The sequence below is a fragment of the Apostichopus japonicus genome, chromosome 15 (genome assembly GCF_037975245.1).
Source record: "Apostichopus japonicus isolate 1M-3 chromosome 15, ASM3797524v1, whole genome shotgun sequence".
In the NCBI taxonomy this organism is placed as follows: Eukaryota; Metazoa; Echinodermata; class Holothuroidea; order Aspidochirotida; family Stichopodidae; genus Apostichopus; species Apostichopus japonicus.
In genome coordinates, this window is record NC_092575.1 from 7,114,481 (window position 1) to 7,127,963 (window position 13,483).

Below are 13,483 nucleotides of genomic sequence, written 5' to 3' on the forward strand. Positions count from 1 at the left end.
ACCACAAATGTGGAAGAAACCCAGGAGGGCTTATGGATTATGACTGACACGTCGGGTGGCTTGCAATTCAACACTTTTAAATTCAAATTTGGAATCTTTTCAAATTAGAGAGTCATTTTGGATGGGAAAACCATAGCTTGCTCTTGGGATGGGGAACCCACCTTACTTTGACCCGGCCTGGAATCGAACTCGGAACCTCCAGATTACAAAGCCTCATTGCTTCAAATGCCACCGCCTTTATCCACTCGGCCACATCACCGGTTTATTGATACTACAGTCCCTGCCTTTGCAACCATTCTTACCAAACCACATAATATTCAATCATTTCAATCAGGTAAAGATACCTGCTGTTTTGTTGTTACAATCATTTTGCTGCTTCTTTAGAAAAGAAGACATTGCCTGTTCAATCCAATATGGAAAATTTTGTGTCCCACACATTTACTGTGAAATGTCTTGTTTGACTTGCAATTCTTTGAAGTTGATCTCTAATTCCACATTTTTTTTCTTTCTTGTAGACTAAAATTAACAGATTATATCACTTTGTGGCAAATTTAACACAAAAATGAAGCCTTAAGAGATAATTATTGTTTTTTTCCTGAGTATCGCAAGAAATGTACACATCACATTTTATCCCTTTTAAATGACCAAAGATTTATTTTTGAAAATTCAAAACAAGAAAGAAGAGTAACATATATCGTCCAAGACCTTGATGGAAACCTTTCGAAAAGGAACACACTTTTAAATGAGCGAGTACTTTTGACACAAATTTTCAGAAGTAGGAGACGATTTTTAAAGTGAATGAAAAAGACTTTCAGAGGACAGTTAGGTCTTACCCTTGTGATAGGATTCCCATACTCCATCATGAAAGTCTTTATGGTTCCTAGGATGCTGCCGTGAGTGACAAAATCAAACAGTGCCCACATTTCCTGGGAGATAGAAAAAAAGAATTAAACACAAATGATTTCAACATATTCGCATCATAACCTGCAAGACGTAAAATAATCAGGCTCATCTTCGTCTTAACAAATAAATTTGTCTGGTTTTCATGAATGAGGATGAGTTGATATTATTTTGTAAAATGTTTTTCAGGTGAGTATCAACTGAGAGTTACCTTAAGATCAATTTTTTTTGTGGGTGCTCCTTTAAGGATGAATCCATTCTTGTCACGATATGTTTTGCAGGGAATAACTTATACAGTATCGCATCGCGAAATGCTATACAGCAGGGTTTACCCAAGTTTATCCCCCCACGAACCCCCTGTGGATGTCAGAGTTGTCCACGAACCCACAACTTTGCGAGACACGATCTGAGTCAATATTATACTATAATACGCATAACAGTGCTTCGTAAACGATCAAGTTCATAGTGTATTACTGTAATGATAAAAAAACAAGTGATGAACAACTATTTATTTGGAAACTTCCAAGATCAGATCTTTATCTTCATGACGCACTGTCATGTGTACACCAACTTCGTCAAAGTCATGCGGCCTGTGTCTGTTTCATAATTCAGTTATTTATCACATGCACTGTACGGTACTACTATGGCAACATATGCATATGGAACGGGAAGAGTTTGACGATTGGTACGACTTTTGTACATTACTAAATTATACGATATTTAAATTAGTTCAACAAAAACTACTCTAGTTTTGACTTTCAGAAACGTCTCACAAACCCCCTGGGATGGACTCACCCATCTATCCCCTGGAGGTTCATGCACACCAGTTAGGGAACCCCTGCTATACAGCATGGGTAAACTGCTATACAAGTTTAAAAAATGTATAGCATCTTTTGTACACAGGAACCATAGTAATTTATATGAGACAGTTCAGTAAATTCCAAAACTGTTACACAATATGTGAAAACTAAATTATTCGCTGTTTGTGTCAATGGTTCTGTCAGAATGAATCAGTACTCACCTTGAGATTATTTTGTATCGGTGTCCCTCAATACTCACCCTGAGATTATTTTGTATCTGTGTCCCTTTCAGATTTAATCCATACTCACCTTGAGATTATTTTGTATGGGTGTCCCTGTCAGATTGACTCCGTACTCACCTTGAGATTATTTTGTATCGGCGTCCCTGTCAGAATGAATCGGTGTTTGGCTGGGACGGAATGGATGGCCTTGGTCGTCTTGCCGGGGTTCTTGATCTTGTGACCCTCATCGAGGATGATGTAATCCTAGACAACAAAAAATACAACAGAGAAAATGTGTGTTGACTGTGCAACTAACATATTTACAATAAATGACATTACCTTCATATATCTAAGTGAACTCTAGCATGAAAACATGCCTTTGAAAATTCTTCTTCCATTCATTAAATTTGTGTAAAAGTAAGTTGGCCTGACGTTTCGATCCTAGCAGGATCTTCTTCAGAGGCTAAATGACAAATAACATACAGTAACAGAAGGGACAAAAACACGCCCAGAATACAGACAGGTTAATGAGCATGGTGAACACAAAGAGATAGATGTAAGGGGATTAGTAGACAAGGGATGGAGAGAAGAATGAAAGAAACCAACCGGGGAAGAGGAGAGGTGGAGATAAACAGTAGAGGGACAAATTCATTAAATTTGTCACTGAAATGGGCATGCTGTCAGCAGATGTAGTAAAACAAAACTCCTCTTATCCATCGTACAATAAATAGAATTGGCCAACCATCTGTATTTAATTCAATAGGTGCCGCATCAATGCATTCATCTTCAGGGTAACTACCAATCCACTAACTGTCCGTTCTTTACCCATATGAATTCTCTGCCATCCAACTGCATAATCTTTTGGAAGCTCGTCAAGACCAGACCGTAGCTAGTTAGAAGAACACCGCCTCGCCTCTGGACCTTGCAGAGCGCTCTCTCTTTCTCTCTTTTGCTACTACCGTGGAAACATTGCACATTGATGCCAGGTGCCCTAAAGGGGAAAAAAAAAATTAATTAATTACTTTTAATTTCAAATGAAAGTTTAAAACAAAATAGCGATATTTTTCTAGTCTACTTCATCGAATAAAAACAAAGGGAAATAAAACAGAATGGGTTTAAAAATAAATTATAGCATATGTAGTTCATTTCCAGGGTATATATGAAATCAAATCTGAATGAGAAGAAGGGTAAGTAAAGAGTACAGGCAATGTAATGCACTTTAACACAGTATGTTGATACCCAGCCACTGACCTAAGGTAGAGATACTGAGGGCAGGGACCATCATTTTTGGAAGGATGCAATTTCCCATAATATAAGTGTAAGAAGCTCTAACTTGCAAACAAACCAGGTCCAGACTGTAAGAAACTTTTGGTCTGAAATTTTACCTGCATAACGAATTATTACTCCAAATAAGACTGCTATTGTTCAAACTAAGATACAGTTTCTACAATGTTCACCAAATTCAGGTTAAGGAGCTAGAAATGTGATTCCATACAGTTATGAATTTTGGATCCATTTCATATTAGTATTCATACGTACAAAAAAACAAAAAAAAACTTTTAATTCATTTGAGATGACACCTAACTAATCAATCTAATGATCAGTATTCTCAAGCTTTGACATTATCAAATAGCATTTAAATATTAGCCAAAAATCAACTTGAAATGCGACTTAAAAAAAAAAATTAACTTCAGTATCGTTACTGATTTTCTACCATAGACCTCCTATATAGCTGTTGGTCCCCATACACCAATAATTAACTTAAACTTTTAAGCACTTATTTTGCAGAGAATAATTTATCTGGTAGTGCAAAGCAAATGCAATGCAAAAAATGGGCAAGTCACTATACAATTGAGACGCTGCATAGCAGTGTTTTAACACAGAAACCATCCAGCGTTTTATATGATAGAGATACAGTTCTGAGCCTTCATAACTGCTACGTAAAATTGGAACAATAAATTATTCCCTGTTACAGGTTTTATACAAACAAAACATTGCAATCCAGCATTGTCCAACATGTAGTGATACTTAAAAGTCACATTCAGCAATTACAATAAATGTTGAAAAGGCAATCTGTACCATTAACAGTCTACAAGCAATGTTAATAATTGGAATAAATAAACCTAATGTGACCATCATACCAGAACATCATATATTATAAACATGGTATAACCAAAACCGTAACACAAGGCTGGTTTTGTAAGCATGTTTATTGGTTGTTCCTTGGTAAATCCGAAATTCCTTTAAAAGTTGTAAAAAGAGTTTCAGCAATTGTTGTTGACAGGAATTAAATTTGAACTGGCATATTTTGCATTTAGATAATATAACTCCAAAGAAAGTTTCATGAAATGTTGTCAAAGTGAACCAATATAGAAACAGGGATGTTCTAGTTACAAAATGCTAATATCTGGTGTAAAGTAGCAGAAACTGCTCTGACCGAGCATGCTATCTGGTGTAAAGTAGTAAGTACTGCTTCGTACCATTTTTCAAACTCCCTCTCCCAATTTATGATGACAGCAACTGGCAGCACGATCAAAACAGATCGGACTTGCTGCATGTCAAATAACCCCGTCAGAAATGCCACCACTTGGATCGTCTTTCCCAATCTGAAATTTCAAAAAAAAATGACGGTATTGTCAACATTATATATGGAAGTTTGGTTATCATGCAGTACTATTGTTATATATCATTTTTCAGAATGATTCAGATATTTAGTCCTTTTTTATTATTAATTTCTAGTCTCTACTGCTGTCTTGAAAGCTCTTTATAAAAATATGACATATATTTCATTTTTTCCTCTCCTCATATGCTGCTGTATTCTGTCTCCAGCAGACTAAAACACTGTTACCATATCAACTTATCACACTCAGATGCCACCAGTTCCCTTAGGGACCAAATTAATGTTCTCACCCAACGCCATCATCTTCTAAGACATATTATATATTTGCTACCATTCGTCCCTCTCCTCATATGCTGCTGTATTCTATCTCCAGCAGACTAAAACACTGAATTATGATATCAACTTATCACACTCAGATGCCACCAGTTCCCTTAGGGACCTAATTACTGATCTCACCCAATGCCATCATCTTCTAAGACACCCTCACAGACTATAGTATTGACTATCGACCCGGTTGCCCAAATACTCTCATCCATTAGTTGCCTCCAATAATGCCATCAACCTTGCCCGGCCCTTATAATTACCCTGTCATCTCCTTAGATGTTGACCCTTATGAGCCTATCACCACAATGACACCCTGGTTATACCTCCCATAATATCGACCAATAAGCCCTGTCTTCGTCTGATTTCATCACCCCAAGATGCCACTATTGACACTTATATGTAATTTCATGCTAACATTACCTTACCTTACTTAAAGCTTATTAACCCCATCTCAAAAGATATTGCCACTATGAACCCCAACAGTACATCATCTGCTCAGATGCCACCTGATTCCCATACTGAACTTATCCCCTCCCCTCTCATCTATCCCCAATGATAGCATCAAGTTTGCCCCTATCCATGATCCAACTCATGTCATCTCCTACATGATAATGATCCTAACAACCACCCAATACAATCTCTGTGTCACCTTCCATTACACCATCAATTGTCCCCCTAGGTAGTTTAATACTCACCCCATGTCGTCTCCTAAATAGTATTGATCCTAATAACCACCCATCTTCCCCCCAGCACAATCTCTGTGTCACCTTCCATTACACCATCAATTGTTTCCCTAGATAGTTTCATACTCACCCCATGTCGTCTCCTAAATTATATTGATCCTAATTACCACCCATCTTCCCCCCAGCACAATCTCTATGTCACCTTCCATTACACCATCAATTGTCCCCATAGGTAGTTAAATACTCACCCCATGTCATCTCCTAAATGATATTGATCCTAACAACCACCCAACACAATCTCTGTGTCACCTTCCATTACACCATCAACTGTCCCTCTAGATAGTTTAATACTCACCCCATGTCGTCTCCTAAATGATATTGATTCTAATAACCACCCATCTTCCCCAGCACAATCTCTGTGTCACCTTCCATTACATCATCAATTGTCCCCATAGATAGTTTAATACTCACCCCATGTCCGCATGTCGTCTCCTACATGATATCAATCCTAATAACCACCCAACACAATCTCTGTGTCACCTTCCATTACACCATCAATTGTCCCCCTAGGTAGTTTAATACTCACCCCATGTCGTCTCCTAAATAGTATTGATCCTAATAACCACCCATCTTCCCCCAGCACAATCTCTGTGTCACCTTCCATTACACCATCAATTGTTCCCCTAGATAGTTTCATACTCACCCCATGTCGTCTCCTAAATTATATTGATCCTAATAACCACCCATCTTCCCCCCAGCACAATCTCTATGTCACCTTCCATTACACCATCAATTGTCCCCATAGGTAGTTAAATACTCACCCCATGTCATCTCCTAAATGATATTGATCCTAACAACCACCCAACACAATCTCTGTGTCACCTTCCATTACACCATCAACTGTCCCTCTAGATAGTTTCATACTCACCCCATGTCGTCTCCTAAATGATATTGATTCTAATAACCACCCATCTTCCCCAGCACAATCTCTGTGTCACCTTCCATTACATCATCAATTGTCCCCTAGATAGTTTAATACTCACCCCATGTCCGCATGTCGTCTCCTACATGATATCGATCCTAATAACCACCCAACACAATCTCTGTGTCACCTTCCATTACACTATCAATTGTCCCCCTAGATAGTTAAATACTCACCCCATGTCGTCTCCTAAATGATATTGATCCTAATAACCACCCATCTTCCCAACACCATCTCTGTGTCACCTTCCATTACACCATCAATTGTCCCCCTAGATAGTTTAATACTTACCCCATGTCGTCACCTAAGATGCCACCTTTCCCCTTCCGGTGGAGTCGCCAGAACCACAGCAGACACTCCCTCTGGTAGGGATACAGTTTCTCATGCACCTCCCTCATGAGGTGGAATCCTTTACCCACATGTACCAATCCGTTGTCTTCTTCCTCCGAGTCGGAGTTGTCGGCTAGAAAAGCCTAAAAAGACGAGATGACCCATCATCGTTAATCCGGGGCTCTAATTGAGGATCAAGAGGGGTACTCACTGCTCAGGCAACTTTCTCAGGGCAGATGTATTAAAAATTCATTTGGATTTCCATTGAAATGGCAGGGTACCCACATCCATTCTTCAGCTAACTTCAGAAGGAAAAGTTTTCAAAAAATTTCTCAGGGCAACAAGGTATTTTTTGCTTCTTCATCAAGGTATTTTTTTCTTTTTCATCATGAGAGGAACAAGAATGGAAAACCAGAAATGAGAGCAATCTGGAGAGATTCATGCAATCGTTCATATTATAATCATACTGTTTGCTTTTCATACACATTCCTTGCAGCTGCTTAATAGCTCTTTGTTCTGGCAAAGATAATCCTTGAAGTTTTGGACAATTTCTAAGCCCTTAGTTTTGATGATGTAAGTTTAATAACCCAGTTTGTTATGAGAGCAACTATGGCAACTTGCATAAACGGGCACGGATTTTTATCATCAATAAGTTTGAGAAACAGTAGCAGAGCCTGAATGATTCATTGAGTATGATTAAAAGGATTTCCTTGTGTTGGAAGGGGGAGAGGGCATTAAACGGCATTCTACTCTTCAAATGATATTCCTAACCTTGACTTTTTCAATCCTCTTCAGGACTTTATCTGTCTTTTGGATCGCAGCTGCCTTGACTAAATATTCAAGTGATTCTTTAGGCCGGCCAGCTTCTGCTGCATCTCTGGCTTTCTTCATAAATCGGTTGTAATGCAGTAACTTTCCAGGCGACACATCACCGATGTGCTGGACATTCTCTATAGCTGCAGAGATCATGTGTCAAGCCGAGGTAAAGTAAAATTGTGAAATGACGAAAAGAAAGTAGATCTATACTTGGATAAAAAGTTAGTCACATCACCAAATGATCTGTAACAAACTGTATCTCAACCAAGGATCCATAAAAAAGTCCAAATTTTTGATGGCAAAATCTCATTCCTCAATTTATACATATCTTTAAAGCCTTCAGTTTTCAGAGAACTTTATTTCATGTAAGTTACGGTACGTCTTCATGCTACGATGAATATCAATTGAAAGGGCCATTGAACTTCATTGTTACTTATCGTGTATGAAACAACATTAATTGTTTGATCCTTCCCACTCCATTCCCCCTCCCCTCCCCCTTTACCCCACTAATCATTCAAAGGGCTCTCATGGTCAAACTCAATCAACACATTCACTATACATTCCCTTTGTAAGTTAATGTCAGTTACTTACTACACAAACCAATTAACAAAGTTATTTACGGAATACGTTATTTTACTAAGCGAGAGTCCATTCACCTCTGAAGCTTAATTATGAAATCTCTACAAACTTGTGCTGTGTGTAAACTATTCTTAGAACATACCTTTTCATTGCTGGATTATATTCAATGGAATACAGTTCCTTCAATTATTATGCAACAAATGAACTTAGTAAGTATCATTCTTAAGACTTACCCTTGAGCGGCTGATGGTGTTGATCCATCTTCTTTTATCTCACTCTTTTGGGAATCTTAGCTCTGTAGGCCAACATAAACAAAATTAATGTCATGAAAAGATATAAAACATGTTGGTGAATTTCTATGATTTCAGTAAAGAATGATTTTGAGGCAGAATTTTTTTTTTAAATATACATAGACTAGCCTAATTAGATTGGCAAAGAAGTTGAGGAAATGCTTTGTGTTGAACTAATCCTAACTGAATCATGGTTCTTTAAAACCAGGACTAAAAAAAAACCATGGCCTAGGCTAGCCTAACTTGCCCAGGTCCTACTTTTGAAGAATATATGTTATCGAGCAGGCAAACGTGTAAAAATTGGTAATTATATGTCGTATCTACGTTGGTTAGGCTGATATGAGCCCTTAATGTAAATATACGTTTATAAGCCAACGTACTGGACGCCTGAGTAGTCATTTATAGAAGAAAGTGTCACATTAGGCTTAGGCTACAGTAGGAATCGGATAGTAAGTATATACTACAAAACCTAGGCTACGGCCTAGCCTAAGTGTAAGTGAGTGAAACTAAAAAACCATGCATGGCCTATTCAATGTTGAGGCTTTTAACAATTACAAATCGCTGCTTCTCGGAGAATTGCTCATTTCCGCGACTTAAGAATGGACAAAATGCACATCTCTCTCTACTGAGCATTTCTTACTGTATAAAGGGCATCAAACCAATTGACAAGTGTTGCAGCCCGAGTCTCTGAGTCCAAACGTCATGATTTGAAAATTAAAATCCCCGCTGAAACCACCTTGAAGATAGCGAACATATTACTACACGTACAAGTGACCGTTTCGGAGAACAAGGATTGTGTACAACGACACACTTGAAGGCATGCAGTATGTTGTCGAGCAATGTCCGAACGAAAACCCTCAAATTATATGTTCCATTGTCCAACGCTTTCTCTCCCTCTCATTTCTCTCTCATGTCATGAAATTTCTCTGTTATAATATTTGTATTATAGGCAAATCTACTTTCTACGACTTGGGTACCATGAAGCAAATCGGTCCATACACTAACTGCAGTAAAATTGATGTGTGCCTATAGTACTGCATAGCTACCGTACTCTTGATACCCTGAAGCACGTCGGTCGGTAAACAAAAATGTTATTGAAAAAGTTTGAAATTATATAGCGCACCATTTTGCATCTAAGCCCCTTCAACGATACAATATTTCCTCAAAGGGGAGGACTCTATAATTCACAAGAAGGACGTCAGCAAAATGTGCTCTTTATAAACTTAGAATTTTCGATAACAGAGAGTGGGCCAAAATTGTATCATAAAAAGTTATAACATCAAGAAAACTTCAAAACTTAAATTCCCTTTCTAAAATGCTAACAAATATGCAGCTTAACCCACAATTAAGATTGCCAGATCACAGTTCCCGGTTTCACATTCTAATCGTTTTAGCCTTAAAAGTTAAAAGACATATAACATATTGGAAGATATTGTCGTAGGCCCTAATTAAGTAACATCTCTACAGGATTGCTTTGTAGTAAACTCCAGCGACGTAGCCAGGAATTTGAAAGGGGGGGGGGGGGAGCACTTTTTGCGATTGATATGGATTTTCAAAGTTGTAGGCACGACTATCTGAGCGGAGCGCCACCATCGGTTGGCGCGGAGCGTACAAGAAAATTTTTGGTTTTACAAACCCCCCAGATGGCCGGAAACGGCCCTTCCCGAATGTTCATTCTGGTTCCCTGGCCTCTTGCTAACTTGAGACACCTCATTCAATATCACTTTTAAACCCCAAAAACAAACGAGTTAAAATAGTACGTAATTCAATAATACATAATGTATTAAAATTAGCAAGGTACACAAGGGCGGCGGAAGCACTTTTAATCTGGGGGGGGGGGGGCACCGACGTCAAAGGGCACTTTGCAGAAATTCGATTGGACTGATGCAGCCTGATATTTAGTACCCTTTATAAATCTTATTGTATTATCTTATTTGCGTATACACATCACTCCATCAACGCCCCCCCCCCCCCCCCCGTCTCAGTAGTCTTACTTTTCAACTTCTGATACTTGTAGATACAAAGATAGGCCAGAAATGTTTTTGCTACAACCATAGCCAGTAATTGTCTATGATACAACTGTAGCTAGTACTGTAAATGTTTATCGAAAAGGCTGTTTTGGAACTTGGAACGCCGATCGTGACAAAAACAGGCAACAAAGTGCTGCAGCTCTATACATATAAAGTCTGTTAATCAACGATAGGCTTATTTGACTGTGGAATGTTCTCAACTGAAATTTTATCTGCGTAAACGGGTTCTTAAGTAGATGTTAAAAAACTGACAAGATCGTATCCTAGTCTTTTTCGGCGGGTAGAGTATTGAATGAAACGGCACGCGAATGAATGACAACCTAGATGACAGAAGAATAGGTCACCTAATTTAGCCATAATCTTGCTACGTTCATTTCAATAGTTTTTCCTGTTTAGGCTCTTAAACTCGTCCAGCAAGCTTATGGATTTGAATTATGGGTGTTTTAATAAAAAAGATAACTTGGCCAAAAAAAGTGTAGGCCCGGGCCTACAGTGCTACATACTGGCTACGCCCTGATAGTTCTAAATTAGGATTAGATCTCTTACTGAAATATCGCTGACCTAATAAGGTGATCAAGAGTACAAGTTTTATGTAGAAAAAGGGCACATTTTTAACCTGAGGAAAAGTGGGGGCACTTGCCCCCTGTGCCCCCCGGTTCCGCCGCCCTTGAAGGTACATGTACAGAGTAGTCTTACTTTTCAACTTCTGATACTTGTAGATACAAAGATAGTCCAGAAATGTCTTTGATACAACTGTATAGCTAGTAAATGTTTAAGTTAGCCTAATAAGAGAAGGCGAGAGCTATCCGACGATTGCCATCTGATGCAAATTTCTCAAGTGTGTTCTCAACTGAAAATATTATGTGCGTAAACGGGTTCTTAACTACATGTTAAAAAACTGACAAGATCGGATCCTATAGTCTTTTTCGGCGGGTAGAGTGTTGAATGAAACTGTCGTGCTACATACTGGTTACGCCCTGATCATATGATATCATTATCAGCAGATTTTGTTTCCTGTTTAAATTCTTTTACAAATTCTTTTACATAATATATCAGAAAGACAAACATAGTGCTCTTTTACAAGTTTTCCAGTAGGATGATTCTTGTTTATTGTCCAATGTCTGGACTTTGATACATTTGACGAACTTAACTGATGGACAATATAAACTTTCATATTTTGTAATACAGCCAGATATGCAGTGGCCTAAAAACAAATATCGTTATCGCAGTGTATTAGCAGTGTAATAATTATTTATAGGAAGTGCGTATCACGTACGATTGCTAGCTTAGTTTCATAACATGCTGTTCGTGCAACAACTTAGGACGACTCATTGAACGAACGTTGTCGACGTTGTTGTGCATACAGTTCGTGACATTCCATAGAGTGCGGAATTAGGTAGGCAATATGTATTTTATTACGCAGTGGCCAACTGTAGGCTTGTAATTGGCTATATAAGCTAAATTTAGCTAATTGCATGTGCCAAACTAAGTAAGTAGTTGAATCAGTAGGCGTGAATATTACTACGATTACAATCCAGTTAACGGAGCTGACGAGTATTCAAGATCAAAAGAGCACTGACAAAATACCATGCTAAAAAAACGACAGTTTAAAAAAAAAAATTGACACTGAAAGGGGGGGAGCGGTCGCTCCCCCTGCTCCCCCCCTGGCTACGTCCCTGGTAAACTCCAACTCTATGGTGCGCCTATATAGGTCTATAGTGTGCCGTAAATCCTGAAATCGACATATCGCGAATTAAATTGCCATATGTAAATTTCCCGTGTTCTAGTTGGAGAAATCGACGCCTAGTGTGCCAGAAGTCCTGAAAACGACATATACCGAATTAAATTGACATATGTCGGTTTCTCGTGCTCTCATTGGACGACCAGTGTCACATGTTGTTTTCTAGCGCTCTGCTTGGACAAAAAATCACACTCTGAACATTGTTTTGAAATAAACGACAAGAAAGCAACTATACTGATTTATTATTTATTTATTTATTTAACAATAAAGGGTTAACTCAGCTTGCGTAAAGCTAATCTCCCCCGAGGCCCTGAAATACAAAAGCAAAAGTAGAATAAAAATACTCAGACATTCCCTTCTGAGGGAACACATTTATCAAACATGTTTGTCATCTGCTTAAGTGCTTAACCATTATAGGGCACAACGACTAATTGAACAAAGAACTACAGTAGCGATAGGCATATAGTACTACTACCATATCTTTATGTTTTCACATTGTCCATTCATTAAGATTACATATATGACTTATTTACTTTTACTTTTTATTGTGTCCTTTGAAAAAAAGGAATTAAAAAAAAAACAGCTTGCCGACAATGTGAGCAAGCAGTATAGGCGAGGTGCCGTACAACTTTTTGCCCCTCACCGACCAACCCCTGACACAAACTTTCATCCAGATCGGATTAAAACCATGGAAGAAGAATTAGCTTTTGTAAAGAAGTTCATCTTCGGACCTGCCGTTGATCCCAAATGACGATCTATAGCAGGGTTGTCCAACCCACGGCCCGCGGGCCACAGTCCGGCCCGCCGCAGGGTTGCGTCCGGCCCGCCAGAGATGCTCTACGGTGCGAAATTTTAGTGAGCAGATTTATTGATAACAATTTGAAGCTATTTAATCAATCATTCGAACCTAATTCTGGGTCCAAAAAACTGCTTACAGGTCAGTTTGTGTGACACTCTCTTAGCGGAGGGGGGGGGGGGGCGGTTGAACTTTATTCATCTGTTCTATCAGGAAGGAAAATAAATCAGTGCGCTCCGCGCGCAGTGCTCACATTTTGTTGCCTTGGGCTTCGGGCAAAAAAATCGAGCGTAGGGTTCATGCGGCCCCCTCCTTCATCATAATCATTCCATGTGGCCCTCCTCTGCAAAAGGTTGGACAACCCTGATCTA

General features: G+C 38.8%; 1 protein-coding gene across 4 annotated transcripts in view; it reads right to left on the reverse strand.

Annotated features, from left to right (window-relative positions):
- Positions 1-9,430, reverse strand: part of LOC139980477 (uncharacterized) — a 35,697-nt gene extending 26,267 nt beyond the window's left edge. The window contains exons 1-9 of one of the 4 annotated variants that reach the window (XM_071992106.1): positions 9,186-9,430; positions 8,489-8,550; positions 7,632-7,816; positions 6,835-7,003; positions 6,135-6,147; positions 4,402-4,527; positions 2,747-2,912; positions 2,060-2,185; positions 834-926 (exon numbers count right to left, since the gene is read on the reverse strand). In XM_071992106.1, the coding sequence (XP_071848207.1) occupies positions 834-926; positions 2,060-2,185; positions 2,747-2,912; positions 4,402-4,527; positions 6,135-6,147; positions 6,835-7,003; positions 7,632-7,816; positions 8,489-8,516 (906 nt within the window). In that variant the 5' untranslated portion in view covers positions 8,517-8,550; positions 9,186-9,430. The other 3 variants (XM_071992104.1, XM_071992105.1, XM_071992107.1) reach the window with 3 other exon arrangements.
- Between the last annotated feature and the right edge of the window lie 4,053 nt (positions 9,431-13,483).